General features: G+C 49.4%; 2 protein-coding genes across 3 annotated transcripts in view; one reads left to right on the top strand and one right to left on the bottom strand.

Annotated features, from left to right (window-relative positions):
- The first annotated feature begins 351 nt into the window (after window positions 1-351).
- Window positions 352-1,344, top strand: GPR3 (G protein-coupled receptor 3). Its single transcript, XM_030327564.1, has one exon. The coding sequence runs from the start codon at window positions 352-354 to the stop codon at window positions 1,342-1,344; it is 993 nt and encodes a 330-aa protein (XP_030183424.1).
- An 8,192-nt stretch (window positions 1,345-9,536) lies between these two features.
- The window catches only part of WASF2 (WASP family member 2), a 73,205-nt gene continuing 55,327 nt past the window's right edge, over window positions 9,537-27,414 (bottom strand). For both annotated transcript variants that reach the window (XM_030328065.1, XM_030328066.1), the window contains exons 3-9: window positions 23,744-23,878; window positions 23,071-23,224; window positions 20,819-20,936; window positions 19,665-19,795; window positions 17,419-17,574; window positions 15,055-15,569; window positions 9,537-13,623 (exon numbers count right to left, since the gene is read on the bottom strand). In XM_030328065.1, coding sequence (XP_030183925.1) covers window positions 13,466-13,623; window positions 15,055-15,569; window positions 17,419-17,574; window positions 19,665-19,795; window positions 20,819-20,936; window positions 23,071-23,224; window positions 23,744-23,878 — 1,367 coding nt within the window. In that variant the 3' untranslated portion in view covers window positions 9,537-13,465. The remainder of the gene's footprint in view (window positions 13,624-15,054; window positions 15,570-17,418; window positions 17,575-19,664; window positions 19,796-20,818; window positions 20,937-23,070; window positions 23,225-23,743; window positions 23,879-27,414) is intronic.

The raw sequence follows: 27,414 nt of genomic DNA on the forward strand, positions 1-27,414 counted from the left end.
GGATCCTATGGGCCCCCATCCACTAATGGTAGTCCTTCATCTGGTTCTTCTCTGGTCGCACACGTGGGAGAAAGAGGCCTGCAGGACCCAGGGGTTTGGAAGGGAGGGTGAAAAGACCCAGGCCTGGGGTCTGCTGGAGACCTGCTGGCCTGGGGGTGTGTATGTGGGGGAGACAAAGGTATCCTGGAAGGAGCCCTGGGGCATGACTGGGGGACAAGGCACTGGGACCCAGCCAGGTATTCTGAGATACTCTTAACAATGGATCCTGAGTGGCACCTCATCCCCTCCAGACCTCTTCACCCAGCACCCGGTCCAGCCAACTTCTCACAGGGCCTTTCTCCTACAGGTACCATGATGTGGGGTGCAGGCAGCCCCCTGGCCTGGCTCTCTGCTGGCTCAGGAAACGTGAATGTGAGCAGCGTGGGCTCAGCAGAGGGGCCCACAGGCCCAGGCGCACCGCTACCCTCACCCAAGGCCTGGGATGTGGTGCTGTGCATCTCAGGCACCCTGGTGTCCTGTGAGAACGCGCTGGTGGTGGCCATCATTGTGGGCACTCCCACCTTCCGCGCCCCCATGTTCCTGCTGGTGGGCAGCCTGGCCGTGGCCGACCTGCTGGCAGGCCTGGGCCTGGTCCTGCACTTTGCTGCTGTGTTCTGCATTGGCTCGGCGGAGATGAGCCTGGTGCTGGTTGGTGTGCTGGCGATGGCCTTCACCGCCAGTGTCGGCGGCCTACTCGCCATCACCGTCGATCGCTACCTTTCTCTGTACAATGCCCTCACCTACTATTCAGAGACAACGGTGACTCGGACTTATGTGATGCTGGCCCTAGTGTGGGGGGGCGCCCTGGGTCTGGGGCTGCTGCCTGTGCTGGCCTGGAACTGTCTGGATGCCCGGGCCACCTGTGGCGTGGTATATCCACTCTCCAAGAACCATCTGGTGGTCCTGGCCATTGCCTTCTTCATGGTGTTTGGCATCATGTTGCAGCTCTATGCCCAGATCTGCCGCATCGTCTGCCGCCATGCCCAGCAGATTGCCCTCCAGCGGCATCTGCTGCCCGCCTCCCACTACGTGGCCACCCGAAAAGGCATCGCCACACTGGCCGTGGTGCTTGGCGCCTTTGCTGCCTGTTGGCTGCCCTTCACTGTCTACTGCCTGCTGGGCGATGCCCATTCCCCACCCCTCTACACCTATCTCACCCTGCTCCCTGCGACCTATAACTCCATGATCAACCCCATCATCTACGCCTTCCGCAACCAGGACGTGCAGAAGGTGCTGTGGGCCATCTGCTGCTGTTGCTCCTCTTCCAAGATCCCCTTCCGATCCCGTTCCCCCAGTGATGTCTAGTCATATCTTGGTGACCCTTCAGCCCTGATCACTACAGAATTCCAGAATGTTAGGTCCTCCAGGGCTTTGTTCCAACCCCACCCCCCCCCCCAGCTCCACACCCCGAAGACCCAGCTGGTTCTGGAGTTCTAGGACATTGGGTGTTTCACAGGATTCTGTTCAGATCCCTACAGGGCCCAGCTGGCTCCATGGTTCTCGAATGTTCAGGTGGCCAGTGTTCCACTCAGAAACAGCCCAGCTGGCTTGGAGTTCCAGGATGCTGCTGGGGGTTTTACAGCGCCACTCCAAGTCCCTGATCTTCCCCCTCCCTTGACCTTAATCATGTCACTTTACTTTTGAATTTCTGAGCTAAAGAGTCAGAGAGGTTAGTCACTCAGTTGCCTAGATAGGAGAAAGAAAGATGTATCTCTATATATGTGCACATACAAAAAGAGTATCTATTTATAATTTATTTATTTACTTATTTATTTATGAATTTATTTATGGGTGGTAAGGGGAAAACAAGAGACCTACACCTTGAAATCCAGGCCATACCAGGGTATCCCCAGTCCCCAGACCCCCATTGCTGACCTCAGTTCCTAGAGGGGGAAAAGGGAGAAAGAGAAACCACGTATTTTGTTATTATTTTTGCTTATTTTTTATCAAAGAGATCATAGAAACCAGAGCCTTCTCCCCAGGCCCGCCCCTCTCGGGTTTGCTGGGAGAACACACCAGCCTCTGGTTTTTTATTTTTTTAAGAAGCCATCACCTGAGCAACCGAGAATTCCTCTGCGCTGGGGGCCGGCTGCCCTCTGGTGGCCGTTTGGGGGAAACTGCAGCCCGGCCAGGCTGCCCGGACCGGACCGCGCGACCCCACCTCCACTCCAGCCTGGCGTCCAGCGCCACAGCCAGGACCTGGGGGCCAAGCCCCACCCTGCGGTGCCCTAGAGGAGGCAGGGTGTGAGCCAACACCTGATTCCTCTGCCAACCGGGGTATGGCCTCCAGTGCTTCCCTAATGCCATCCGTGACCCATCCCTCAATAAAGAATGATTTTGTGATAAATGTTTCTGTCTGTATGTGTGAAGAGGGTGGAGTGGGGCTGATGTGGGGTGAGCCCCGAATGGGAGGGTTAGGCCAAGCCTGGGAGCCTGTTGAGGGATCTGGGGAGCTGGAGACCCAGAGCGGCGTGTGGCTCTCAGGTAACATCCCCACCCCTTTAGAGGATCTGATGGGCCCCACTCCTCTGCTCAGACCAGGGCATTGCCAAGCAAGGACCCCCATCTTATCCTGGGGACAGGAACCAGGGTGCTAGACCCTTCTTGGGTTGAGGATGCCCAGGTTAGCTTTTGTTTGGAGCTTTAGCATGAAGTAGATGCTCAAAGCATGTCCATTTCCTTAATAACAGCTCCGAATTGTGGGTGTTTACTGTGTGCTAGGCACGGTGCCAGCACACTACATATGTTACCACATTTACGCCAAACAAGCATCCCGTGGCACAGGTAATCCCTTCATTTTACAGATGAGAAAACCGAGGCTGAGGGAGGGCTGCTGACTGGCCCAAGGGACCATCCATTTCCACAATCTGTGTGCTCTATTGGCCAACAGCCTCTCATCTCCTTCCTTCCCGAGCCTGGTTTGTATTGGGGTTCATTCTCGGGGTCAGAGGCCACATTTGGGAGGAGGTTGGATGGAATACGGTCATTCTGGAGCTGAAAGAGCTTCTTTCCTATCCAAAGGAGAGTGATGGTAAATGTGCGCATGTACCCTTGTGTGCATTTGACGACCTAAGTGTGCAGGACCCTGAGCGTGGGTGTTTGGGAACCAGAAAGAGTATGTTCACCAGGCAAAGGCAGGAGCAAGTTTTTGGGAGTGTGGCTAAAGAGGAAGCTCTTGACTGGTGAAGCTTCTCAGCCTCCCAGGCCTCACAGGTAGGCAAAGCCTAGAGATGGGACCCTCGGAGCACACCCCTCCATTGTACAGATGGGGAGACTGAGGCCTGGAGAAGAACAACCACTTGCTCAAACCCACACAGCTGCTCCAGGCTAGGACTTAGGTCTTTCTCCATTTCTCTGGCCAGAGCTCTCTCGCCGAGTATTCAAGGCTCCTTCCCCATAGTGGCCACAGGACTCCAAGGGGAGTGGACATGCCAACAGGGGCTGGGTCAGAGCTGGTGGAGGGCAGACCCAGCTCCAGTGCAAATACAAAGCAGGGAGGTCCCGTCAGGTCAGGTGGAGTCTTTCCTTCCCCACCTTCCTGGAAGGTCCCCGGAAAAAGACCCCCACTGAGCAAACACCTCCCCCATGCCAAGCTTTGGTGCAAACATTTCACACATCACCATGGCCTTTTTGGTGGTGGCTCTCTTCCCATCTTACAAAAGAGGTAGTTGAGGCTCTGAGAGTAGAGGCTCTCATTCATTCACTGCTGTCCTTATGGACAACTTGAATTTCAGCTCGGGGAGATAGTAATAAGGAGACAAATTTAAGATTTGGCAATGTCAGAGAGTGAATAATCCGCAGAGAAAAATAAAGTAGCAAAGGGGGCCACAGGGAATACATGTACTCTGTAAACAAGGGCTCCCAAAAAAGGCCTCACTGAAGGGGACATTTGATCTGCTCAAAGTCACACAGTAAAGAGTTGAACTGGGATTTGAACCCAGGTCCATTTGACTCCAAATCTGTTTGTTTTCCTGGGTAAGGGAGTGAGTTTCAAGAGCAACTCAGGGCAAGCAAAGAAACTGCGGCAGGGAACCCTTTCCCCAGGCTGAGGAGAAGTTGGGGGTCTCCAGACTCCCCCCAGACCTCTGGAGTGGGCAATGTGTAGAAGCGCCTCCTTACTGCCTCTCCCATGTCCAAGGAGCCCCGCCAGGGGAGACCAGAAGGAGACCAGGTGCCCATACAATTCTGGGCAGACTCGGCCTTTGGCCTCCCCTTCCCAGCTTCGGTATCCGGGGCTCAGCAGAGCCTAAGCCTCTTTGTCTGGGAGGGCCTGGGGGTGCCCCGTGCCGGGGGTCCTCCTCGGTTTATCCGGGTGTGGTTGTGTGGTGGATCTGAGGCATTTCTGGGCGCCTGCAGCTGGGGTGTCTCTGCCTTGGGCTCTGGGCCCACCCTGAGGGATATCTGAATCTGCCCCTTGGGTTGCAGCCTGTGTGTGAGGTGGAACTGGCTGGCTTCTCCTTCTTCCAGGGATTCTGTAGATACAGCTGAGGTCCTCCCTGTACCCCCACCCTGTGCTTCCTCCCAGGAAGCCTCCTTGGCTAAGTCCTCCTATGGCCGTGAAGACGTGCTTTATGCAACATACCTTGCCACACTTCTCGAGTAAACATTATAGAGCTTGACCTCTTGTCAGCATGGGGGCCCCCCGAAGGCAGGGCTGTGTGTCCCCTTGCAACTGAGGGTCCCTGAGAGAAGGGACATGCCTGTCCTCTCAGAATGAAGCCTTCTATGTCTCTTTCAGCCTCAATTCATCTGGTACTCAGCCTGGAGCTGCTCAGCACTGCATGCCTGGCTGTATGTGTGTATGTGTGTACCTGTTTGTTTTTTGGGGGTGTCTCCAAGCCCCTGACACTTTTCCAACCTGGTGCCTGATCCCACCCTACCACAGAGGCTTGGGAGGGTGACCTAGGCAGCAGAAGGGGGAGTCCCCAGGATTGGGGGGAGGTAAGGGCTGGGGTCTAGAGCCCTGCCTTCCTGCTTGGATAGGCCCTAGGGCCCATCTCTCCTCCTCTTCTTCCCAGGTCCTGTGTGGGGGAGGGGAGGAGCCCTGAGTGCTGAGCCCCCGCTGGGGCCATGACCGCCTCTCCCTGCAATAAGTGAGGAGACAGCAGCTATTAATATAAGATGAGTTCACGGGCTCACAGCTTCCGCGGGCTGGAAAACAGGCTCCCGGGGCTGGGGGCTGCGGCAAGTCTCATCGTCTGTCAGATTCTCTCCTGGAGCCCGGAGCCCGCCAGCCCCACGTTCCCTAGCTTCCTACATGCTGAGGCCTGTTATACATGCAGACCTATGAGTACACACACATGGGCACACACAGGCACACATGGGGGGGTCCAGGCCCCTGGCCAAACACACATATGCACATACATCCAGACATGCGTGTACACCCAGATGTATTTGCACACTGGTACATACACAGTGTGCACACAGATGTATCACTGCACACATGCTAATTGACTTCACGTGCACATTTGCAGGCAGATATACCTACTTCAGTGTATGTACATGCCTTCACACAGAGTATACACACAGACTTACCCCCGTATACACATGTGCACGAGGGTCCAGACATGCTTGCATACCCATCTGCACACCACTGCACACCCACATATATACAGACACAAAACTGCACATGTATATACAGATGGTGTCTGGTCAGGTACACACATTTGCATATAGGACCACATTCAAGGACTTGAATGCATGCATATATGTCCTTTTGCACACAGTGTCACACAGGCTCCCCGCTGCTATCGGTGCTCAGCAATCATGAATTCACAGGCAGACCCTCAGTTTCCAGCCAGTAGGCTGGCTCTGCCTCCTCTCCTTATCTCTCCCCTCCCCCACCCCCATGACAGGCAGCAAGTGCTCCTGCCAACCCCAATGCCTGCCTTCAGCTTCCCGCCCCCCGGGGGTCCCCAGATCCCTGATTAACCCCCTCGCTAATTGGCCACCAGCCCCTTGACTTTGCTGCAGGCCTTCTCGGGAGCTGGGAGCGAGAGGCTGCAAATTGGCCAAGCAGGATGGGTCTGGGGAATAGAGGGCGGGGGTGGGGTGGGGGTGCTATGAGCCCAGTGCCTGGCTGGAGCCAGAGCTTAGGTGAACACTGACATCATATTCCCTTGGGAGGGCACCCCTATGATTCATGTGTACACAGTCACATGAAACCTTCCCTGCACACACATTTACATACACTCCCCAGTCATGTGAATGGATAGAATTCACTCTGCTTTTTTACACAAATGCATGTATTTGCATATACCCAAGTACATTCATGAACAAACCCAGTACGTGTGCAAACATGTTACACGTACATAAATGTACCTGCCAGATACACAGAAACCACTTACACATGTACATCCAAACACACCTCACCTAAGCACACAAATATAGTCACATGTATACAGACTTGCAAACATGTACACTTACATGCTACACATGCCTATTTGTAGGCATATATGAACATACGTCTACATGTGAGTGCACGCCTGTGGAGCCTAGGCACGCATGCACACCACTGACGTGTGTGTACATACCTTAGCGAATATGGCCTCCTCCAGCTCTGCAGAAGAAGCCTGAGGTTTGCAGTCTGCTGGTAGGGTGGGGGGTGGCAGAACCCACCCAGGGTGCAAGTTGCTGTTTCCCAGTCTCCATCTCAACGCCTAACTCTGGAACGTCCGCTGGGTTCCCCTCAGCCTTCAGGACTCCAGACAGAAGTGCAGAGCTTCTGGGACACCTAGCTGGCTCAGTGGAGCACGTGACTCCTTGATCTTGGGGTTGTGAGTTCAAGCCCCACATTGGGTGGAGATTACTAAAAAAATAAACTTAAAAAAAAAAAAAAGCAGAGCTTCTGGCTTAGTCTCTGTTGTTCCTATCTCCTGGACTCTGGGTCTGCGCCCCCAGGGTGTTCTACTCTCTGGTAGGCAGCTTCGGGCCTATAAGAAGGGGATTCTATTTCCATGCCTGCTGCCAACTTGCTGTGTGACTTTGGACAAGTTGCTGTGTCTCTCTGCGCTTTGTTTCCTCAACTGTAAAACAGCACTAAAAGGTTTTGTGTTGGTAATCCTCCCAGGACTGGCCTAAAGAATCCATGGGTCGTGTTTATGGATGTAATGTACTCGGGCACATATGTTTGGGAGAGGTGTTATTTCCAGACATGGTGAGATGTCAGGATGGAGAGGTTTGCATATATCATGGTCAACTTAACTCTTCACTAAATAGGTGAGGAAGCTGAGGCCCAGAGAGGGAGCAGCAAGGTGGGAGCTAAAAGACCTGACCTCTGACTTCTCAGCCATGAAGTCTGCTCCTCTTTAAGTATGTATCCAGCGTGAGCAGGTGTGTGCACAGTTCGCAAGGTTAAGGGCAGAGTGGCTGACTGCTGAGGTGGGAGGGGGTATCCACGCAGGACTCCTGCCACCAAGGTACTGAGAAGTCGACCATGAGGGATTCCTGAGGGTGTGAAAGCCTCTTTCTTTTTTGGTCCTCCAGCTTCAGACCTCTCTCTAGACACCTTCATCTCCTGGGGCTGAGGGGCAGTCTACGCAGAGCACCTGAAATTGCTCCCAGCCTCATTATCAAGAAGGGAACTAGCTGACAACCACCTCAGAGCAGAAGTCACAGGAAATAGTGCCAGGTTGCCCTGGTCACTGGGCGGCCAGGAGGGGGCAGTGAGGAACTGGCGGAGGCAGCGCGAAGGGAGGGGTGGCTCCTGAGGACCGTGTGAGGTTTGCTTGCTATTACGTGTTCCTGTAACCGTGTGCTGATCTGTGTCCTTGTTTGCACAAGGGCAGGGCTCTGTGTACGGCGTGCGCACGTGACCCTGGGCCTGGGTTCTCAAGTGTGCCCACTCACGTGGATACGTGTCGTCTTGTGTGTGTGTACGTCTTTGTGCAGAAACGTGTGCACCTTTGCAGGTGTGCGTGCGTGTACTGAGCGGTGTCTGTGGGAAGCCCCAGGCCACACCTAGGGAACCCACTTTGTTCCCGGGCAGCTGAGGGGGCAAGGTATTTTCAACTCTTATGATCTGGGACAGTTGGGCCCTCGGCCCAGCCCACTTGATTCCAAAGAACAAAAATAGCCAACACCTGTAAAACTGGGCACCAGAGGGTGGGGCAGACCCGAAGAGAAAACCTTAACGTGCCCCCAACGACACCAAAGACCATGATTCTAGATGCAGAGGTTCTGAAAGCTGCTTAGAGTTGCATGGTGGACAGAGCACGAGCTCTGGCTTAAGAGAGACCCGTGCTTGAACTGTGACTCTGCTCCTGGCCAGCTACACGGTCTTAGGCAACTCAACCTCTGGACTTGTTTTCCTCACGTGGACAACGAGGGACCGACCCTTCCCTTATAAGGCTGAAATAAAGCGTGCGCAGTCCTGAGCAGGTAGTAGGCACTTAGCAAATGCTCGTTCTTCTCAGGATTAGCCCCAAGAGGTGAAGCATGGGGTCATAGCTCACAAGTTGAGGAGCCGGAATTTAAGCTGGGGCCGCCCGCTTCCCAGAACCACATTCCTCCCTTCCAATTCCCCAGCAAGGGCGGCTCCCGACACCACCATTTTGTCTTCTCCCAGGGCGGGCGTCTGGCCGCCTGTCAGTCACCGGTCTCGGGAAGCCAAGTGCTGACTAAACACAGGCCTGAGCAGGAGGGTGGAGCGAGGGGCTCCGCCGGGGCGAGCTGGCTCCCGCGCCCCCTCCCCTGCACCCCCACCTCCAGCGATGAGCTCAGAGCGGCTGGCGCAGCAGTTGCTGACAATTCAAAACTTCTGCCCCCTCTCCTGGGACGCCAGTGGGTGACTCTCTCTGAACAGCAGGCGTGACCAGCAGTCACCAACCTTGCTCCCACCCCTCTCCCAGGGCCACCCTACTGCAGTCTGCGGGGCCTGGGACTGGGACTGGGTGTCTGCCCATAAATTACCCCCAGGGACAGTCACCCGCAGCAGCTGTGCTCGGAACAACCGTTGCTTCCTGGGTAGGTCATTTTTTTGGGTCAGAATATAAACCCAGCCCCTTCGCCTTCCCAGGCGGGAGAAGGGGCGTGCGGCAGCCGAAACTTTTTATCAGATTCCACTGAAAATCATTCTATTTAAGGTAAGTTGCTTGGGTCTGAGAGGCAGACAAGATGCCGGCCAGATGTTGGGAAGCAGTATCAGCATTCAGCCGGTGCTCTTCTCCTGCCTGATGAAATGGCCAACAGCCGGTCTCCACCCCGGCCCCACACACCCACCGCAGCCAGCTAGGAGGGCCTGGGGATCCGGCCTTCTGGGTCCCCCAACCTGGTCTCCTCCTAAACCAGAATGGTTTCCGCCCTTCATCTCCACCTCCCACACAGGGTATACCATCCAGAACCAGAGGCCTCCTGCTCCTGGAGCCCACCCACACTAGACTTCCCTCCAGAGCTCTGGTCACCACCTGTGGCATTCAATGTTGTCCCCTTCCAATCACTTTTCCCATTAGAAACAGAGAGACGTGCACATAGACAGACACACGCACACACACCAAAGGTGGCTGAGTAGCTACAAAGACTTTATCAAATTATTTAAAATGTCGGCATTTACATATTCGCATGTATATATAAAATTGTTACATGGAATCCTCAGGTCATGGGGGTGCTAATGTGGTCCACACATGAGCCTGGCAGGGAAACAAATGAGGCCAGGCTTGGAGCCACGGGGCTTTAAAAAAAAAAACAGGACATCCTCCTAAGGGCCTAAGAGGAGGAGTACAGCGAAGAGGAAAAGGTCACCTCAGGGGTTTGGTTTAACCTCACCCTCACAGATCTCTAACTGAATCTCCTTTCCCACCCTCAGGGGAAAGGGACCCATTTCCAGACCATTTCCCTACAATGTTATAGGCCCACTCCCTAAAAATCGATGTGGCAAACATACCCAAGAATCCACTGGAATAGGTCCTTATAAATATATTTATATCAGAGAAAACAAGGCACTTTGGGAGCTTTACAGCTCACTCTCCTACATGTACATCATTCTAGACAGAAAGTAAAAATTGGTTAGTTTCTCAAGTGAGTTAACTGAGTTAAGTTAATACAATAACAGAATTGTTCCCTAGCCCTCACTGAGACACAATATGAGGCACAATCTCCTAGCGAAACCTGGTCCCAGGTATGCAGGACCCCAGTAGAGCTCAAAGCCTGATGCCCCCAGGAAGCCTGACACTTCTCTGGAGCAAAAGCCCCTTGCCCTGGGGCACTGGTCCCCTCCCCAGGCCCTGAGGTCAGGTGAGGGGGGCTGCAGAGGGAGGCAGGCAGAGAGCCGAGCTGGGACACGGTGGGAATGCTTAAGCAGGGTCACCAAAGCCACAGAGACCTCAATCTGTCCAAGCTGGCGCTGCAGAGCCGGAGGATCGGCGCCACGGGAAGAGATTTCACATTAGCCCTGACAACACCGCCTCGGCTCTGCGGTGACATTGGCCAGGGTCGTTTCTGAGGGCGCTTGAGCTTCCGTTGGAGGCGAGCTGGAGCTTGGGCCAGCTGCTCTGAGCCCTCCAAGGGACTGCAGAGCCTACCCCCTCCCGGTAGCTGCTCCTTTGGAATGTAGTCATCTCACAAGCATGGCAAAGCCACAAGTCACTTCTGACACTGCCGAATGGAAGCTGGGTCCCTGGGCCACAGGAATGGGGGCAGGTCCCCTGGGCTGGGCAGGCCAGGGAAGGGAGGTGGCTCCTTGGCTTCAGAGCTTAAGAGTCCTTATGAGCCATTGCTCCATACTCCTACCAGCCTTGGCCCAGTTTAAATAATCACTAAACTTTGCATTCTACAATTACAGGATTCCAAAGACACACAATTACCTGCACAGGGTCCTTTATCATCTTAAAGGGCTCTGGGTTTAAAGAAGTTGGGTTTTTTTGGGGGTGGGGGGGTGCACATATGCATAAATAGAGCCCAGAGGGCCTCTCGGCTGACTGGGTCCCCAGCCCCCAGAGCTGAGGAGGCTTCGCAAGGCCGGCTGCTACAAAGCACAGAGCTTGGCTGCATAGATTTTAATGAGAGCGTCAGGCAGAGCTGTGCTGTTGCTCTCCGGGACTTGCAGATCATTACCAAACCAGCTGTAGGATGAGAACACAGCACATCGAAACCCTAGGAGGTCACTGAGCTAATGATCTAATCCTACCTTCCGCAGGCAGTGCCCCCCCAACCCCCCCACCCCCGCTCCTGCCCCCAGCCCTTTCCAGGGCGGATTGTGTCCATTCCAGAAGCCAGGCCAACACCGCCCCCTTCAAGGTCAGAGCAGAATGATAGCAAGTGGCGCTGGCTCCCCCTTTTCCGGAAAGGAGGGGGATGGGGGTAATTTAGTCAAAGCCATTAGGCCCAAACCCTGGCCTGGCCAGGCCCCAGGACTCCTATTTGGGAGAACCACTGCCCTCCACCTGCCTCTCCAGCCTCTGCTGGGCTGCAGCCAGGGGCACCTTCAACAGCCATTTTAGGGTTCTGAAGAAAGCACCTTCAGCTTCCAAAGTGCAAGGAGGGAAGCAAGGCGGGGGCACACACAGCTTGGTATGCTCAGCACGGTAGCAGGGTACCAGACCTGTGCCGCAGACACCTGATCTGGGGAGGGCGAGGAGGGTATATTCTGGAGCGGCCCCAGCAGGAGGGCATGCTGGTCCCTACTGGCTCAGTCACCACGCCAGAGTTCAAGGAAAGAAGGCGGAGGGGGAGCATCCAGCCAGGGCACAGCGGTAGTACCCGTGATTACACACTCCCCTCAAGCCGGAGGGGTTTATGAGGGCTTTGGCAATTACTACAACCATTTGCTGTGCTGGGTAGAGACAGATCCTGTTTCTCTTTGTTTCAGGGCTCTGCAAGCTGGAGAAGCCAGGAGAAGCCGGTTTCAGCATAAGAGGCTACACAATAGTTAGGGCAGAAGAGAAGAAACCTCACTGTTGGCCAAAGCTGACCAGTTTTTTTCTGAATAATAGCACCTGTGTATTAGCTCTGGAAAGAGGGGGAGCGAGGGAGGGAACATCACTGCACGCAGTGAGGAGGGAGCTGGAAACAAGACCCAGAGCCCCTCTGCCTTTCAGCCCTCCTCACGGCTGCCAGGCCCCCCTAGGCAGCTACCTGCGGCAGCCGCCAGCCTGAGGGACTGAAGTTTCTACAGCTGGCAGAACCTATGCTTAAATTGGGGAAATAAAAAGGGGACGAGTTGCAGAGGAATTGAAAACAGCACCTGTCAAAGCTGCCTACCCCTTCCTTCTCTCACTACCTCTGGTCCCCCAGAAGGATGGCTCCCAAGGCCATGTGGTTCTATGGTGATAGTAAAGGGGAAGCAAAGAATTGTAAGGCTATAAGGGTCTGAGCAGCACTGACAGGCCTGGCACTGGCTCTGAGCCCTCCTACTGGGACCCCCACCTATGGGGTAAGGTCTGGAGTAGCACAGAGCCAAGACTGCTCTGCCTAGACTCCAGCAAGTACCCCCTACTTGGTTCCAGAAGACACAGGTGACTTGGAATGAGGAACTCTGGGCTCCAGTTCTGTCACCAATCATCTGTGTGACCTGGAGCAAGTCATTTCCCGTGTCCAGATTTCAGCATCATCAAGAGGGCAGGATTCAAGGAGTTTACCATTCTTTCAGTCCTGCAGCTCTGAGTCTCTAAGCTTGATTCCTGACAGCTAGCAGAGGTCCACACACCAGTGTGTTGGGGCTAGTTTGGTCATGGATATTAGAGGTCTGAGCTGGGCTGTGGTGCCTAACGCACCTGGTAGTGAGGGAGGGACATTTAAGGGACACCTGGACACCACACTCTGGAGAGGGAGCCTGGGAGGGAGGCGACAACTTCAGCCTTTAGAAAGGCACAATTTCTGGGCAGATGGGGAGATGCTCCTTAGGGCCTGATGGCTCCTAGCATAAAGGGCATCCAGACATAGAGATAGCTTAGCAAAAGGCAGCTCACCCTGCTCACCAGGGCAAAAAGGTGTGGCAGGCAGTCTGGCTGCTAGGACGTGTGGCCTGCTCTGCCCTCTCAGTGCATGGGAAAAGGGGCTAGCCATGTCCATGCAGGCATTAGGACCAGAAGATGGCTCGTATTATTCAAAGGGTAAGGGTAAGGATTCTGGGAGAAGACCACAGTTGAAAATGGCTCCTAGGGGAAGGCACCAACTCCAATCTAAGCCCAATCAAAGGGATCTGCTCTGGAGTTTTCCCTTCTCTTCAATATGCAACAGTCACTTGAAGGGAAGAGGGAACATCTCAGCTACTGAACCTCAGGAGCCCCACGGGGCCTGACTATGGGGAGACGGGAAAATATATGTTGATTTGGAGGAAGCACTTGGATATATCTTTGGTTGCTTCAGAAAAGGCTTTGGCCCCTTGAAATTGTTTTTTCCTCCCTCTTTCCCCCCATTGGACTGTTGGGATAGGCATCAAAGAAGGCAGCAGCAGGAAAGAAAAAGGAGGTGGGAGAGCAGGCAGAAAGAGTTAATCCGACCAGTCGTCCTCATCAAACTCAGAGGAATCATCTTCCGAGTCACTGTACTCCACAGCAATTCGACGTGACAAGATGGTGGCCACATCGTTGCCCACAACATCCCGCTTCTCTTGTTCCTGCTGCTCCTCAACCTTTCGCAGCTGAAAGCCTGGTGAGAGAGAGAGAGAGAGAGAGAGAAGGAGAGAAAGAAGGGTTCAGAAGGTGAGTAGGTCTCAGAATCCACACAGGACTGAGGAAGGGGGAGTGGCTACTGGTGGGTGAAGTATGGGGAAAGGGGAAAGAAAAAAAATCCTCTGGAAGAGCAAAGAGAGAAAGGGGGAAGCAAGAAAAGACAATGAGGGTTTATACAATTCTGGCCCTAGTGCTGTAGGCATGTTGGAGAGGAAGGCTGCCATCCTTTCCAGTTTCCATGCTGTCAGGCTGGTGAGGACGGTACTTCTCAAGAGGCTCTGAGTGGGGAGTGGCCACCATACCGCACCAAGTGGGCACTCAGTCTGCTCAGTTCATCGATTATCATGGAGCTCAGCTGCCCCAACTTGTCTCCTCCAGACAATCCTTCAGTTCCAGGAGGCTCACACACAGAAGAAACCACTCTAACCCCTAGGGACCAGACCTGACCTCTGACAGAAAGAGAATAAATGCTCCACAAGGGTCAGATGATGATGAGGGAGCACAGAAAGGTGGGGAAGGAGACAAAGAGAGAGGGGATAGGAGAAAAAGGGGAGAAGGACAGGGTGAGAAAGGGGGAAAGAGAGAAGGAAAGAAGGATGTGAAAGGCACAAAAGTGGAGGAGAGGGCCATGATGGAGTCTGGCCAGAGAAGTAACTTCTAGGGAGTAGTGATGCTTGTTTTTTTCCGGGGCACAAAATGAATGCAAACACATGCAAAGCATGTATTTTCAAGGAGTTCAAAGACCCCAAGTTAAGAACACATTACTTATTTTCACGACCCCGATATATCAAGAGTCACATGCTCTTCTAAGTCAGTCTAGGAACCCTAAGAATTCTTTAGTTTTTAATTTAAAAAAAAAAAAATTTTTTTAACGTTTATTTATTTTTGAGACAGAGAGAGAGCATGAACAGGGGAGGGGCAGAGAGAGAGGGAGACACAGAATCTGAAACAGGCTCCAGGCTCTGAGCTGTCAGCACAGAGCCCGATGCGGGGCTCGAACTCACGGACCGTGAGATCATGACCTGAGCCGAAGTCGGACGCTTAACCGACTGAGCCACCCAGGTGCCCCTAGTTTTTAATTTTTTAATAGGCTCCACACCCAACGTGGACTCAAACTCAACGACCCTGGGAACAAGAGTCGGATGCTCTACTGACTTGGGTAGAGTACCAGGTGCCCCAAGAATCCTTTACTTCACACCAAGGTGGAAAGAAATCTAAATCTCTGCTATTTTCAGAGCGAAGCCTTTCTTTAGGCTGATCTAAAGCCTGAGGTCCCTCCCAATCCCTCCCCACCTAATGAAAGCTATTTCCTGGGAAGGGCACAGAACCCCTAGCCCACCCTCCAATCAGTCATCCCGGCTGCAGAAAGACAAGACTTCATGGCCCCGGACCCAGCACTGGGAGTTACCTTGACGTATGGCTGAAAGTAAGTCACTGCGGGCATCGCTCACAGGAGGCAAGGAGGACTTAGGCTTGGTGGCATCGGCAAGTGGTGGGGGTGCAACAGGCTGGTCATCCACACCACTGAAAGGGAGAGGAGGGGGCCCCGGAGGAGGGGGAGGAGGGGGAGGAGGAGGTGCGCCTATCACTGGTTGGGACAAGGGAGGTGGTGGCAGAGTCGGGTAGTCAGCTGCAGGCGGTGGGGGAGGAGGCGGAGGGGCAGCAAAATTGGGGTGAGGTGGGAAAGATGGGGGTGAAGGTGGTGGTGGGGTCCCCGGAGACCCAAATCCTCCAGGTGGTGGTGGGGGTGGAACGCCCATCACTGGAGGTGGAGGTGGAGGAGCAGGTGGTGGAGCAAACCCGGGTTTGGAGCCTGGAGGAGAGCCCAGAGGAGGCGCTGGTGGTGGATGGCTTGGGCTGACCACACTGGATCTTTTGGGTCCAGCTAAACCGGACCCTCTTTGGTTGCTGTCTGCAGGGCAGCTAAAAGGACACAGAAAGAGACCCATCATCACTCTCAGCATGTGAACATCCACCTCTAATTAAGCTTATATACGAGCCTAGGTTCATTTCAGTTGACTATTATTTCATTTTAGCTCAAACAGAAAGACAAACCTGAGAATGGTCAGAACAAACCAACACTGCAATGGGGCAGCCTGGTAATGTAATGAGCTTTCATCAACAGAGGAATATAAGCAGAAATTGAGAATAACTATTTGAAAGAAGTAGACTAGGATTCCTCTACCAGGTAAGGGTTAGCCAAGGTCATCTCTTAGGTCCTCCTCAAACCTTTCAGCTTTCCAAGGGAAGGCACCCTCCTGAACCCTCCTCTAGGAAGAAGAGTCTGTTTAATCCTAGAGCTGGGGACCAAGAAGGAATGCAAAAGAAATCTAAAACAACACCCACTCACTGGGCTCTATTCCTCAGGCTACTGTCATTCACCAGATCTTGTGAGGGCAGGAAACCCAAGCCAAGCTGACCAATCTGAGCAGGGTACAGATTTAGGCAAATGTACCTCCAGCGTTCATGTGGAAAAACCTGACAGGGATGAGGATCTGAGGGTCAGCAGAGATGGGAAATGAATGTGCCACTCATTTAACTCACACTGAATTGAAGCTAAGTAAAAAAAAGTAAAAGTTGGTGATCTCTATCTGTTCCAGTATAGCTAAACAGTTAAGAATATAGGCTCTGCAGTCAGAATGACCTGCTTTCCAATCATGGCTCTGCTGTGCAACCTTAGGTAAGTTCACTGACCTCTTTGTGCCTTACCATTCACTCATGTGTAAAATGGGTACCTAGCTCAGGATGATTGTTGTGAGGATTAGGCAACATAGAAGGTGTTTGGCATAACGCCTGGCACCTAACAAACACTTAAAAAAATGTTAATCATTTCTATTATCTAGACAGACTTCACTGAAGTTATTTTACTGGTCCTGGCCTGGATTTGGAACACACATTTTGTACTTAAAAAAAAAAAAAAAAAAAAAAAAGTTTATTTATTCTGAGAGAGCGAGCGAGCACACATGAGCAAGAGAGGGAGGGGCAAAGAAAGAGGAGAGAAAGAATCCCAAGCAGACTCTATGCTGTCTGCACAGAGCCCAACGTGGCACTTGATCTCACAAACCGTGAGATTATGACCTAACCCGAAACCAAGAGTCAGATACTTAACTGACTGAGCCACCTAGGCATCCCTCGTCTTTTTTTTTTTTAAGATTTTATTATTTTTTTTTCTTAAAAAAACTTTTTTTTAACATTTATTTTTTTTTTTTTAATTTTTTTTTTTTCAACGTTTATTTATTTTTGGGACAGAGAGAGACAGAGCATGAACGGGGGAGGGGCAGAGAGAGAGGGAGACACAGAATCGGAAACAGGCTCCAGGCTCTGAGCCATCAGCCCAGAGCCCGACGCGGGGCTCGAACTCACAGACTGCGAGATCGTGACCTGGCTGAAGTCGGACGCTTAACCGACTGCGCCACCCAGGCGCCCCAACATTTATTTATTTTTGAGAGACAGAGAGAGACAGAGCATGAGCATGGGAGGGGAAGAGAGAGGGGAGACACAGACTCTTAGCACAGAGCCTGACGTAGAGCTCAAACTCACAAACCGTGAGATCGTGACCTGAGCCGAAGTCAGACGCTTAACTGACACAGGTGCCCCAAGATTTTATTTTTTAAAGTAATCTCTATACCCAAGATGGGGCTCGAATTCACAACCCCGAGATCAAGAGTTGCATGCTCTACAGACTGAGCCTATTCAGGCACCCTGAGGAACACATATTTTGTTCTTGAGTATGTAACCACTCAAAGTAGACAGAAGAGATAGCATCATTTACCTGAATTCTATGGGTGGGGGAGGCAAGCTGTCCTCAGAGAAGGAAGGAGAAGGTGGAGAAGTGGAATCTGACTGCGGTGGTGGTGGGTAGCTGCTTCCATCCATATTTTCAACAGAGCCAATACTGCCATTCTGGTACACCAAGGTGGGCGGATACCTGACAATGAACCCAATGCCGAAACAGTCATTTAAAAAGTGTGAGTGATACGCTCATGCTTTTTTAAGCGACTCCACCAAAATGCATTTGATACAAAAGCTATTAGGAAGAAAGAAAGAGTAAAATTCCACATAAAATTCTGAAATTTAATTTTAGGACTAAATTCTGGATTAAAATTTAGGACTAAATTCTATTGTTAAATGTCTCCCAACCCAGATAATCAAAACCATGCCGTTCCTTTCCCAGTGCTGGTTGGCTTTGGCAAACCCAGCAGTTGTTTTAAATTCTCTCCCAAATGTTAAGAGCAGCCTATACCCAAATCCCAAAGTCTGTCTTGTGGCAAAGGGCAAAGCCAAGCCCCAAGGCTAGTGAGCTGTAAACACGTGACTGGCACACAGCCTCATTTGGAGGTCAGCAAGCCTCTGGAGTACTCAAAGGCCAAGGAGGCATTTGATTGCAAAACCAAGCTGAGGACAAATGCAAGTTGCTGTGTGGTAGCTAGACTCGGTCTCCCTGCCAGGTCTCTTATCCAACACAACGAGCTGCCAATTTAAGTAAGGTGCTAGGGCCTGCGCCTCATGAAAACCTGTCCCCCAGAGCACTGGGCCTTGGGTGAACAACAAACCTCCATATGAGCATAAATACACCAACTAGCAGCTAGCAAAATATGGTTGGTTCCGCTCCACCTCCCCCTTCTCTCCACCACTGTTGGGTTCTAAAGAACTCATTGCAAACAGACTCCAGGAGAAGAGAGTTGAAGAGAACTAACAAATCAAATGATGCTCTGATGCAGAAAATCCCCAAAGCCCAGACCCCTGTAGGCTTGGCACATCTCTTTATAGGTTTCCCAACAAGCATATCCAGGTAGGCCAGCCATGTGGCCTGATCCCAAACTTCTTGGACAAGAGGAAAATGGGAGGCAAAGTCCTTGTTTTCACCAGCCCCATTCCACACCCACAAAAACAACAAAAAACAAACACGTAATCGTTGGCATTCTGAACGTGCAAGATTCTGGCCTTAGAGTCCCAGAACCTGAGACAAGGCCTGACTGAACAAGATGGGACCACGGAACAAAATGGCCCCTTTTACTTGGAGTTGAAGGTAAGAAAGGTGCCCTCAGGGCTGATCTCCCTGTAGAAAGGTTCATTTTTTCTCTCACCACCTTCATCACTCTTTAAAACAAATCTCTTAATCCAGGAAGAACAAGTGTCAGAAGTGTCAAGATTTTCAAAAGTCAAGATTTTCATGGTAGAGTTATTCCTAAAAGCAAGAACAACTCAACTCTTTCCTTTTATCATTCCTAGACACCCGGCATGGGCTGGCATCGTTCTCCGACAGCCAGGATGCAATGTATTTAGAGGAAAAACCAGGGCAACATTCATGCCAAGCAGTCGTGGTAACTTGGCTTTGAATGTCACACAGGTCGGACATCAGGATAAGCATCAAACCAAGCTCTAAAACCATTTTTTTCCTTTTAAACCTCCAGTGTGATTTGGTATTGGGAAATGGGTCAGACTGACATCTACTATTTCCCCATGGAGATATATAGCCTCAATACTGGCCAAGCGACCTTTCCCACACTGTCTCTGAGGTCTGCTTTCAGTCCCTTGGCCAGCCTCTCTCCCGAGACTGACAAAGGCTGACTGAAAAGTTGCTTTGGTGATGTGCACAAATCCTCTGCCTGGCCCTCTCCGCTCCTGTGAAATGCCCAGCCCTTAGGCACGACCTTCAAATCAAAGCTGTGGAGGCAAAGGGCTCCCAAGACCACTTTTCTTCTCTTTCCAGTCTTTTCTTTGAGGCCCACAGACATACTAGTGTCTGGCAGAGCAAGGGCACTAGAAGCCATGGGCTTTCTTTTCCAGACTACTACAGTCACTTCATTTAAACTGCTGCGTCTCTTGTTTATGTAGCAAATTTTAATCACCAGATGGATGCGCTTTAAGGTAGCTGATTAACAGTGGTATTGATCTATGCCACACGGCCAGACTTCAGAGAGGTGTGAAAGGGGTCACACCAGAGCTGTTAGGCTGTTGCCCCCAGGTCCCAGGCCCTTCAAAGAATGCTACCAATAGTACGAAAGCATCACATACCCAGAAGGCCCCAGCTTTTCTTTGGATTCCACAAATTCTTGTCCCATCTTCATTTTCTCCCACTCTTCCTTACGTGTCTTGATTTTACGTGGATTTACATTCCCTCGATTTGGATTATCTTTCTTTTCTTTCTATAAGGATAAGAAACAGAAAAGCCTTTGTAAAACATTTTCCAAAGTTCATTAAAATTCCACCAGGTTTCATGGATGCAAAGAGATGATTTGCCTGGACAACACACGGTAACTAGAGAATTTATAGAATTACTCGTTTGGGAATGACCTAGAGTCATCTAGTCCAAACCACCTCCCGAAGTCAAACACATTCACTCAATCCCACACTCAGACACCTCTACAGATAGGAAACTCACTACCTCTTTGGGTAGCTCATTGATGTTTCTGAGCAGCTCTAATTGTTAGGAGGTTAGTAAAAAAGCTATTTGTTACTCGCTCTGCCACAAAGGTCAGTCAACAGAGATGAGGAGTAATAACAGCCGTAAATATCTGGGACAGATATAAGGAAATAGTTAACAAAACAAAATAAAACAACCAAGGCAGAATTCCTCAGCTAGTGCAGCTGCACTAGCCCCTGGCACTCTCTTGGGCCTCCCGGCAGACATGCTAATGGGATTGTGAGGTTGCCACCGGTAGGTCATATGTTTACACGCATCACTGGAGGTCTAGGGGAAGGGAGCACCTCCCAAAACTAAGTCTATGCCTTCACCCCGCCCTACCGAACCAGTAGTGAAGGTGTTAAACTGTTCCTGTTTGTAAATCAAACACTGTAGGGCCCTGTGCTGATCTCTGAGAAATGAGCTGCAAAACTGGCGGGGAAGGGACTAGCCTAGCTTGAGTGTCCAGCAGAGTCAGGTGCAAATTGCAAGAGAAATAAATGGTGAATAGAAAAGTCAATTTCTAAAACTCAGCCTGAATATACTCAATTGTTAATAGCGCTAGGGGGAACAAACACATTTTTGGTGTGATTTATACTTTCATCTTGGTTGTGCTTGGAGTGGACACATTTTTTAAAGAGTTTCACCTGGCATCCAAGCAAGCAGCCACTTGGAATGATTACTTCATATAAGACTGGCTTCCTTTTTATCCCCCCTCCACAATCGTGCCTACTGATGTGTAGAACAGAGGCCCCTTTCCCCTCACCCTATGCTTTCTCTTCTCTTTCATGATATCCTTGGTGTCCTGCAGCATCTTCTCCTTCCAAAGATCAAAGAAGTACGAAGGGTCTGTGTAGAATTTGAGTGCCTCTTTCCCATCGTCCCTGGGATAGAAATGAAGACAAGTAGCTGTCAGTAGACAGATGAGCTCCCAACCAAATCCAATATTCCAAATACCTACCAGTTAGCAGTTTTTACACTGAGGAATCAAGAAGTCATTCAAATCGACTGCATATTTCCTCTTCCACACCAGCATTCCAATGCCCCCTGAATGGCGCCTCTTTATTTATCTGGCTTTTTAAGAAACTTAGCCTTACTTTCAATTCCTGATAGAGGAATTTGCATGGTCAGGGCAAGAATGGGCTAGAGCAGCAGGGATCCTGATTATTTCTAATGATCTGCATGGCTACAGACATCCCCCTGAGGACATCCTGATATCCTGGCACACCAGAGGGGATTTCTGCCATTGGTTCCCCTTCCCCCACCAATTCCCCAGCACTCTCTAGGAAGCATTAGTGGCTTCCCACCCACATGAAACCTATGCACATATGTGCAGGTTCACATGTGTACATTATGTACACATATATATACATGAAAGCATTTATGTGTGCAGCTGTTATTCCTCTGTAAAAACAGGTAACCACAGCAATCCACCTTCTTGCTCCCCCCACCCAACCCCCCAACCACAAGGGGGCCCCAGTGAAAACACATGGCCAGCTGTTTTATAAGATTGAATTACCATCTTTTAGTGGCTGTGACAGAAGTACAGAGAGAGCTACTGAGTGTCCACGTAAGGGTTACCTGCCAGACTTGATGCTCCTGGTTGGAATCCTGCACTTTGGCATGACTAAGTCTCTCTCACTTTCTAAAAAGTATGTGCTAGGTAGGGGTGGACATTTATTTTAGCACTATTCTAAACTAAAAAGAATTAGAAAGGCAATTCCATTCCCTGGCCTCCAATCCTGTCACAACACACAGAAAGCATTTCCAAATCAAACACTAATGATTTTTATATTAAATCTTATTCTGAGTTAGCTACACCATTGCTCATTTCTGTTAGGCCAAATCTAGATAATTGAGAGGAGAATGATAACTAAGAAAATACCATTAACTGGAAAATAAACTTGTCTTAATATCATTTGTTTACCCTATCCTATCACACAAGCCCTTTGTCATATGTCATACTCCCTTCAATATCAGGTGTACACTCCCTTCTTGCCCTGAAACCCCTCTGCCCAAATCCAACTTGATAAATGATGGAGGCTACAGAGTCAAATCTCTGCCCTGCTCTGCCAGCTAGCCCCTTTGAAAGCCAAGGTGCAAAGATAATTTTACGCAGTAATAATGCAGGATAGATGCTATGTACTTTTATCCTGTGTGAATAGCTACCATGCTCCTATTCCAGGCTCCCTGGATCAGGTGGGTGTCCTTGAGTTTCACACACACATTCTACTTTGCAGTATACCCATGTCTCACAGAAGACATCTGCCTCCAGCTATCTGTAATTACTTTTTACCTGTTCCAAAGATATTTATGGATACAAGCAAGATAAATATTCGCTTTCTGCCCCTGCTCAGTGGTTTTTTGCAGGATGATCACACTACAGACCACTGGAGGGGGGAAGGGCTTTAAGCTGTCTATAAGGCTACCTTCTTTCTCAAGTTTAGCTGCAGCAGCATAGGAGTGCCTTTGCAGAGGGGAGTGTCGAAAGGATGTTCTAAACAAAGTAAAGACACTCATTTGGAAGGATGCCAATTATTCCTTAAGCTCTGAAGGACCCTCAGGGCCTAGAGCAGCCAGTCCACAAAGCTAGCCCCACTAACACACCCAAACATCTGGTAATCTAGTGGTTTCTGAGTAAGTGGGAGCCTTGCTAGAATGCTGCCCCTGGGATGCATGCTCTAGGACTGCCTTGTAACAAAGTCCTTTTGGTTCTATAATAACTAAATTCCTTGGACAGAATCCAAGGTGGACCTGGCTTACACCAAATTAAACTCTGCAGCATGCAATGTTATGGCAAACTTTCAATACATATTATATTTACTATGAATTTCAGAAACCAAACAATAATAAGTGACAAGTGTTTACATGGTAAATATTAGCTTCTGCTGCCACAAACAACTCTGGGGTAGGTAGTAAGCTTTTTGATACAATCCTCTGATGTAAACATCTTTAAATAAAAAAACACTCTAGTGCTGTTAACCACAGGTTGAAAAAGGGAGGAACTAGCCAGGTTACCTGTAAGGGGTAAGATTGTTGAGAGGTGGAGGAGTATCACAGGTGTTATATGTTTCTAAGACAGGTACTGGGAGAGAGTTTCTGTCGAAAAGCTTCTGGTCTTGAATGGTAGAGCTTCTGAAGGCCTTTCGGGTGTTGATTCCTTGCAGTGACACTGAGAGAAGATGGAAGGCATTAGAAAATGGACGACAGGCTATTTGAGCAAACACTGAGTCACACCAGTCTGAGAGGCCTCAGCTGCTGCGTTTCTTGGCTGCGGCTGTCTGCAGCCAGGTTTTTTTTCCTCCCCCTCTGGGGAAGCCCCACAAGGCTGTCAGCAGCCCAGCCATTTCACGACTGAACAAAATGAGGCAACACAAAGGTTTACTATGTGGCCAGATCTAGCAGGCCTCTCCTTGGGAGGAATGAATCTTCCAAGTACTTTTATGGTAACAAAATACGACTGGGGGAGGGGGCATTTGAGCAAGAATTGGGGGAATGGGAGAGAGGGAGTGTGTGGGGGTGTGGTAGAGCTAAAAAGGTTTCTTTACACCACCCAGGCTTGTGTCATTTCAAAGCAGAACTCCATAGGTCTCTGTGATTTTTCCCTTTACTTTTTTATAAATCAGGAAAAAAAAAAAACTCTAAGAAACTGCTCGGCAAAGCCTGCAAATGCTGAGCTCAGCTTCCTTACCTTCTTCTTCCTTGGGATCCAGCTGAGTGACTTTAACTTGTAGGCGGTCGACCCTCTCAGCAAGGGAGCTTACCCGAGAGGCAAAGGTATTTGCCTGAGTAAAGAGCTCTCCAACAATGTCCTCTGCATATTTACCTGAAAGAGCAAAGAAACCAAGTCACTAGTGCATAAAAATGACATAAATGGTTAGAAAAACTGGCTACTATAGATTTTACTCCCCACCTCCCCAACACACGCACACACCCCCTAAGATGGTTTGGGTTACATGCAGATGCTTGCTCTTCATAGATAGATAGAGAGATGCCCTCCATAGTTTGAGCAGTCTGCTTATGTTCTCTAATAGTCTTCTTGGCAAACTCTGAACAGTCACGAACTCAATGCAGGATGAATAATACCAAAAGGTGCAATACAAAAAATTAATCCTGGAAGAGCAGACAATATGTAGACATATGCCTACAGCCCTTACCCCCTTGCTGCTTGGTAAAAGCACCTTGTAAAATGGTTCTGGGAAACAGACTGGGAGTTACAAGGACCTTGTAGGTGTCTACCATTAACATGAAAAATAAGAAATTACATCCTCAATGGAGCCTCCAAAGTACATTCAACAACCATGATGAGTTGTGGTATCTTCGAGGGGCCTTGAACTTATCAACAATTCACAGCACAGACTTATAACTTCTTCTAAGGGGTGAGAAGGTTATCTTATGTTTTATAACATACAACTTTGGAAGTCTTTGCTTTAGGTTATAATCCTTCAAATTTACATCTCAAGGAAGAAGTGAAAAGCTGAAACTTTCAAGCCCTCCCTGAAAACCAACATACCAGTGGTCTCTTTCTGCAATATCTTATTTTTTTAGAAAAAGAAAAGAGTTCGTACTTTCAACCCTGGAATGCAAGGAGAATTTGCAGCCAAAGAAACCGAACAGCAATTTGACACTACCTCCATATTGTCATTCCAAGCCACAAAGCACATTCTTGCTAGGAATGAAAAGTGGTACATATGAATAAATATATCATCTGAGTTTCTTAACTTGCAAGGTGAAGGTAGGCAGAAGTCACTGTGCCCAACCAAAAAAACTATTGAGAACTATTTTAAGTAGGCTCTGATTCTTAGCTTTGAAACTACATGTATGCTTAGTCCACACTTGAGGGGAAAAATATTAGTCAAAAGGCCAAAACTGCACCTTCAGGGTGAACTAACTACAGCTCACCTTCCCCGTGTAACCTGGAGAGTAAGGATAAGACCAATCAACAGCATATTTTGAATTGCTGGTAAATTTAGTCGATAAGGAGTTTCTAATCAAGGAAGGGACAAGTCTTTGCACACTGAACGATTTTGTGATTTAAACAACCATGGGAAGCTCCTGGGCTCAAAGAACACAAATTGGCAGAGGATCCTATCTGATCCCTGTCCATAATACAGTCCTATAAAGACCATACTGCATCATGCTCAACCAGGTAATGGAAAACTGATTGGAAAGCTAAAGCAGAGAAACATGCAGCATTATGTGTGGAAAATAGACCAGGCTCAAAAATATCTGTTAACCAGGGCACCTGGCTGGCTTAGTTGGTAGAGTATGCGACTCTTGATCTCGGGGTCATGAGTTCAAGACCATCTTGGGCATGGAGATTAGTTCAAACAAATCAAAACCTCAATCAATCAATCAATCAATCAATCAGTCAACCAATGAGCTATTCTGGAGGAAAAGAAAACCCCAAATCAACCCACCCTTAGGTCACCAAGAGAGTACCCAGGATTTTCTGTTCCTCAGTGAAGGGAGTAGTGGTAACGTGAGTAGTGGCTGAATGTGGCACAGTGATTTTCAAGATAAAATCTTACCCCCAACATATAAACATGCTAACGTTGAGAATGCTGTTTGAAGAGGGAGTGAGGTGGTGTGAAGGTTTCCCCACTGTCACATCATCCCCTCAGGCCCTGGGCCTACTCAGAACTACAAGATGATGTATGGAAAAAGCAGCAGACTTCAATCAGAAAAGTCCGGATTTAAGTCTCAGTTCTTTCTATTTATACCTGTGTACTCTTCAGCAAGTCACAATGTCTCAGCCTCAGTTTCCTCATCTGTAAAATGGGGATAACTGTATCAACCCTACTAAACTGTCATAGGATTAAACAAGCTAAAAATGTAAGTTGTTACAACGAAATTCTCCCTTATACTGCTCAACCACATCAGATGACTTTCAAGAGTGTATCTAAATATCCTATTTTACACTTACAAGGAATTTAAGATATAATTCCAGTCAGTAATATGATAGCCCCTATTCTTCAAGTACTAAAAACTACTCCAATCTCTGAAAACAGAAGTGTGATACTTATATATGAGAAAACCAAAGTGCCTTGTTCAGAGTTAAATTTCATTCAGATTACCAAGATACACCCACTGTCACATCAGGACATTCATAATAGTTATCAAACACATTTTGCAAAAGAATCCAGAAGCAGTCTTTAATTTTTTTTTTCCTTAGCAGAACTCTTCAAATGAAAGCCTATGTGGAAATGAACAGGTAAAACTGATTTTTAAAACTGTGAAGTTGCTCTTGTTGAAGTCTGAGTGGGAGTCTTGGAGCCCCCAGGGGCATGGCCCCAGTATGCTCAGAAAACCCAGTATCATAGCATGATTTCTTAATGACCCAAGTGGGGGTTCCATTCTACCAGGTGGTCAGGATACTAATTCAAAAGTGCAGGCTGGCTGGGCTGTGTCTATATCTCCTAAGATATGGCAACATAGTATGTGAAATGCCAATCTCCTTGCACTGAGGGAAAATAAAAATTCTGGATATGCTATCATGCAGCAATCCAAGGCTGTGGAATTTTTAATTTTGTGCCTTATCCACACCATAATCACACTTTGCCTACTAGGCCAAGAACTTCTGGCTACAGCACACGAGGACAAGGTCATGACTATGAAGTACATATGAACTTATTCCTGTGCTGCTCTCTGCTAGATGAAATACTAATCATCTTTGGAGGCCTGGTGTGAATCTACCCTCTTCTAAGAAGCATTCCCTAACTCTCCCTATGCCCCCACACCATGCACTGAATCCCCATACAGAGTACTACTTCCTTCCCTGTGTTCTCTGTGCACTGACAGCATGGAACGGTGGAGAGAACACAGGCATACATCATTCAACAAACATTTACTGAGCTTCTACTGGGTGCCAGATTCTACACAAGATAAAACATTGGGGTTCAAGGATAAACAAGACATGATTTCTGCCTTCAGAGAACTTTTAATTTAGTATAAGAGATACAGAAAAGTTTCAACACAATGTGGCAAGTAATGATACAGCTCAGAGGAGCACTTAGTCCAACCTAGAAGAGATCCTTGAGCTAGGCCTTGCAAGAGCAGCTGCAAGGATGGTGAGGGTACTCCAGGCAGGAAACAGCAAGGGCATCGCATGCAAGTATGAGAGTATGGTCTCTCTCACAAATACTATAAGTAAGTGATAAATCATTCTTCCTTCCTTTTCCCCCCTCTTTTCCTTCTTTCTCATTAAAAAAAAAAAATCTTTTAAAAAGATTATAAAATGGGAGGGGTGCCTGGGTGGCTCAGTCGGTTAGGCATGCGTCCGACTTCAGTTCAGATCATGATCTCATGGTTTGTGAGTTCAAGCCCTGCGTCCTGCTCTGTGCTGACAGCTCAGAGCCTGGA

This window comes from Lynx canadensis, chromosome C1, assembly GCF_007474595.2.
Source record: "Lynx canadensis isolate LIC74 chromosome C1, mLynCan4.pri.v2, whole genome shotgun sequence".
Taxonomy (NCBI): Eukaryota; Metazoa; Chordata; class Mammalia; order Carnivora; family Felidae; genus Lynx; species Lynx canadensis.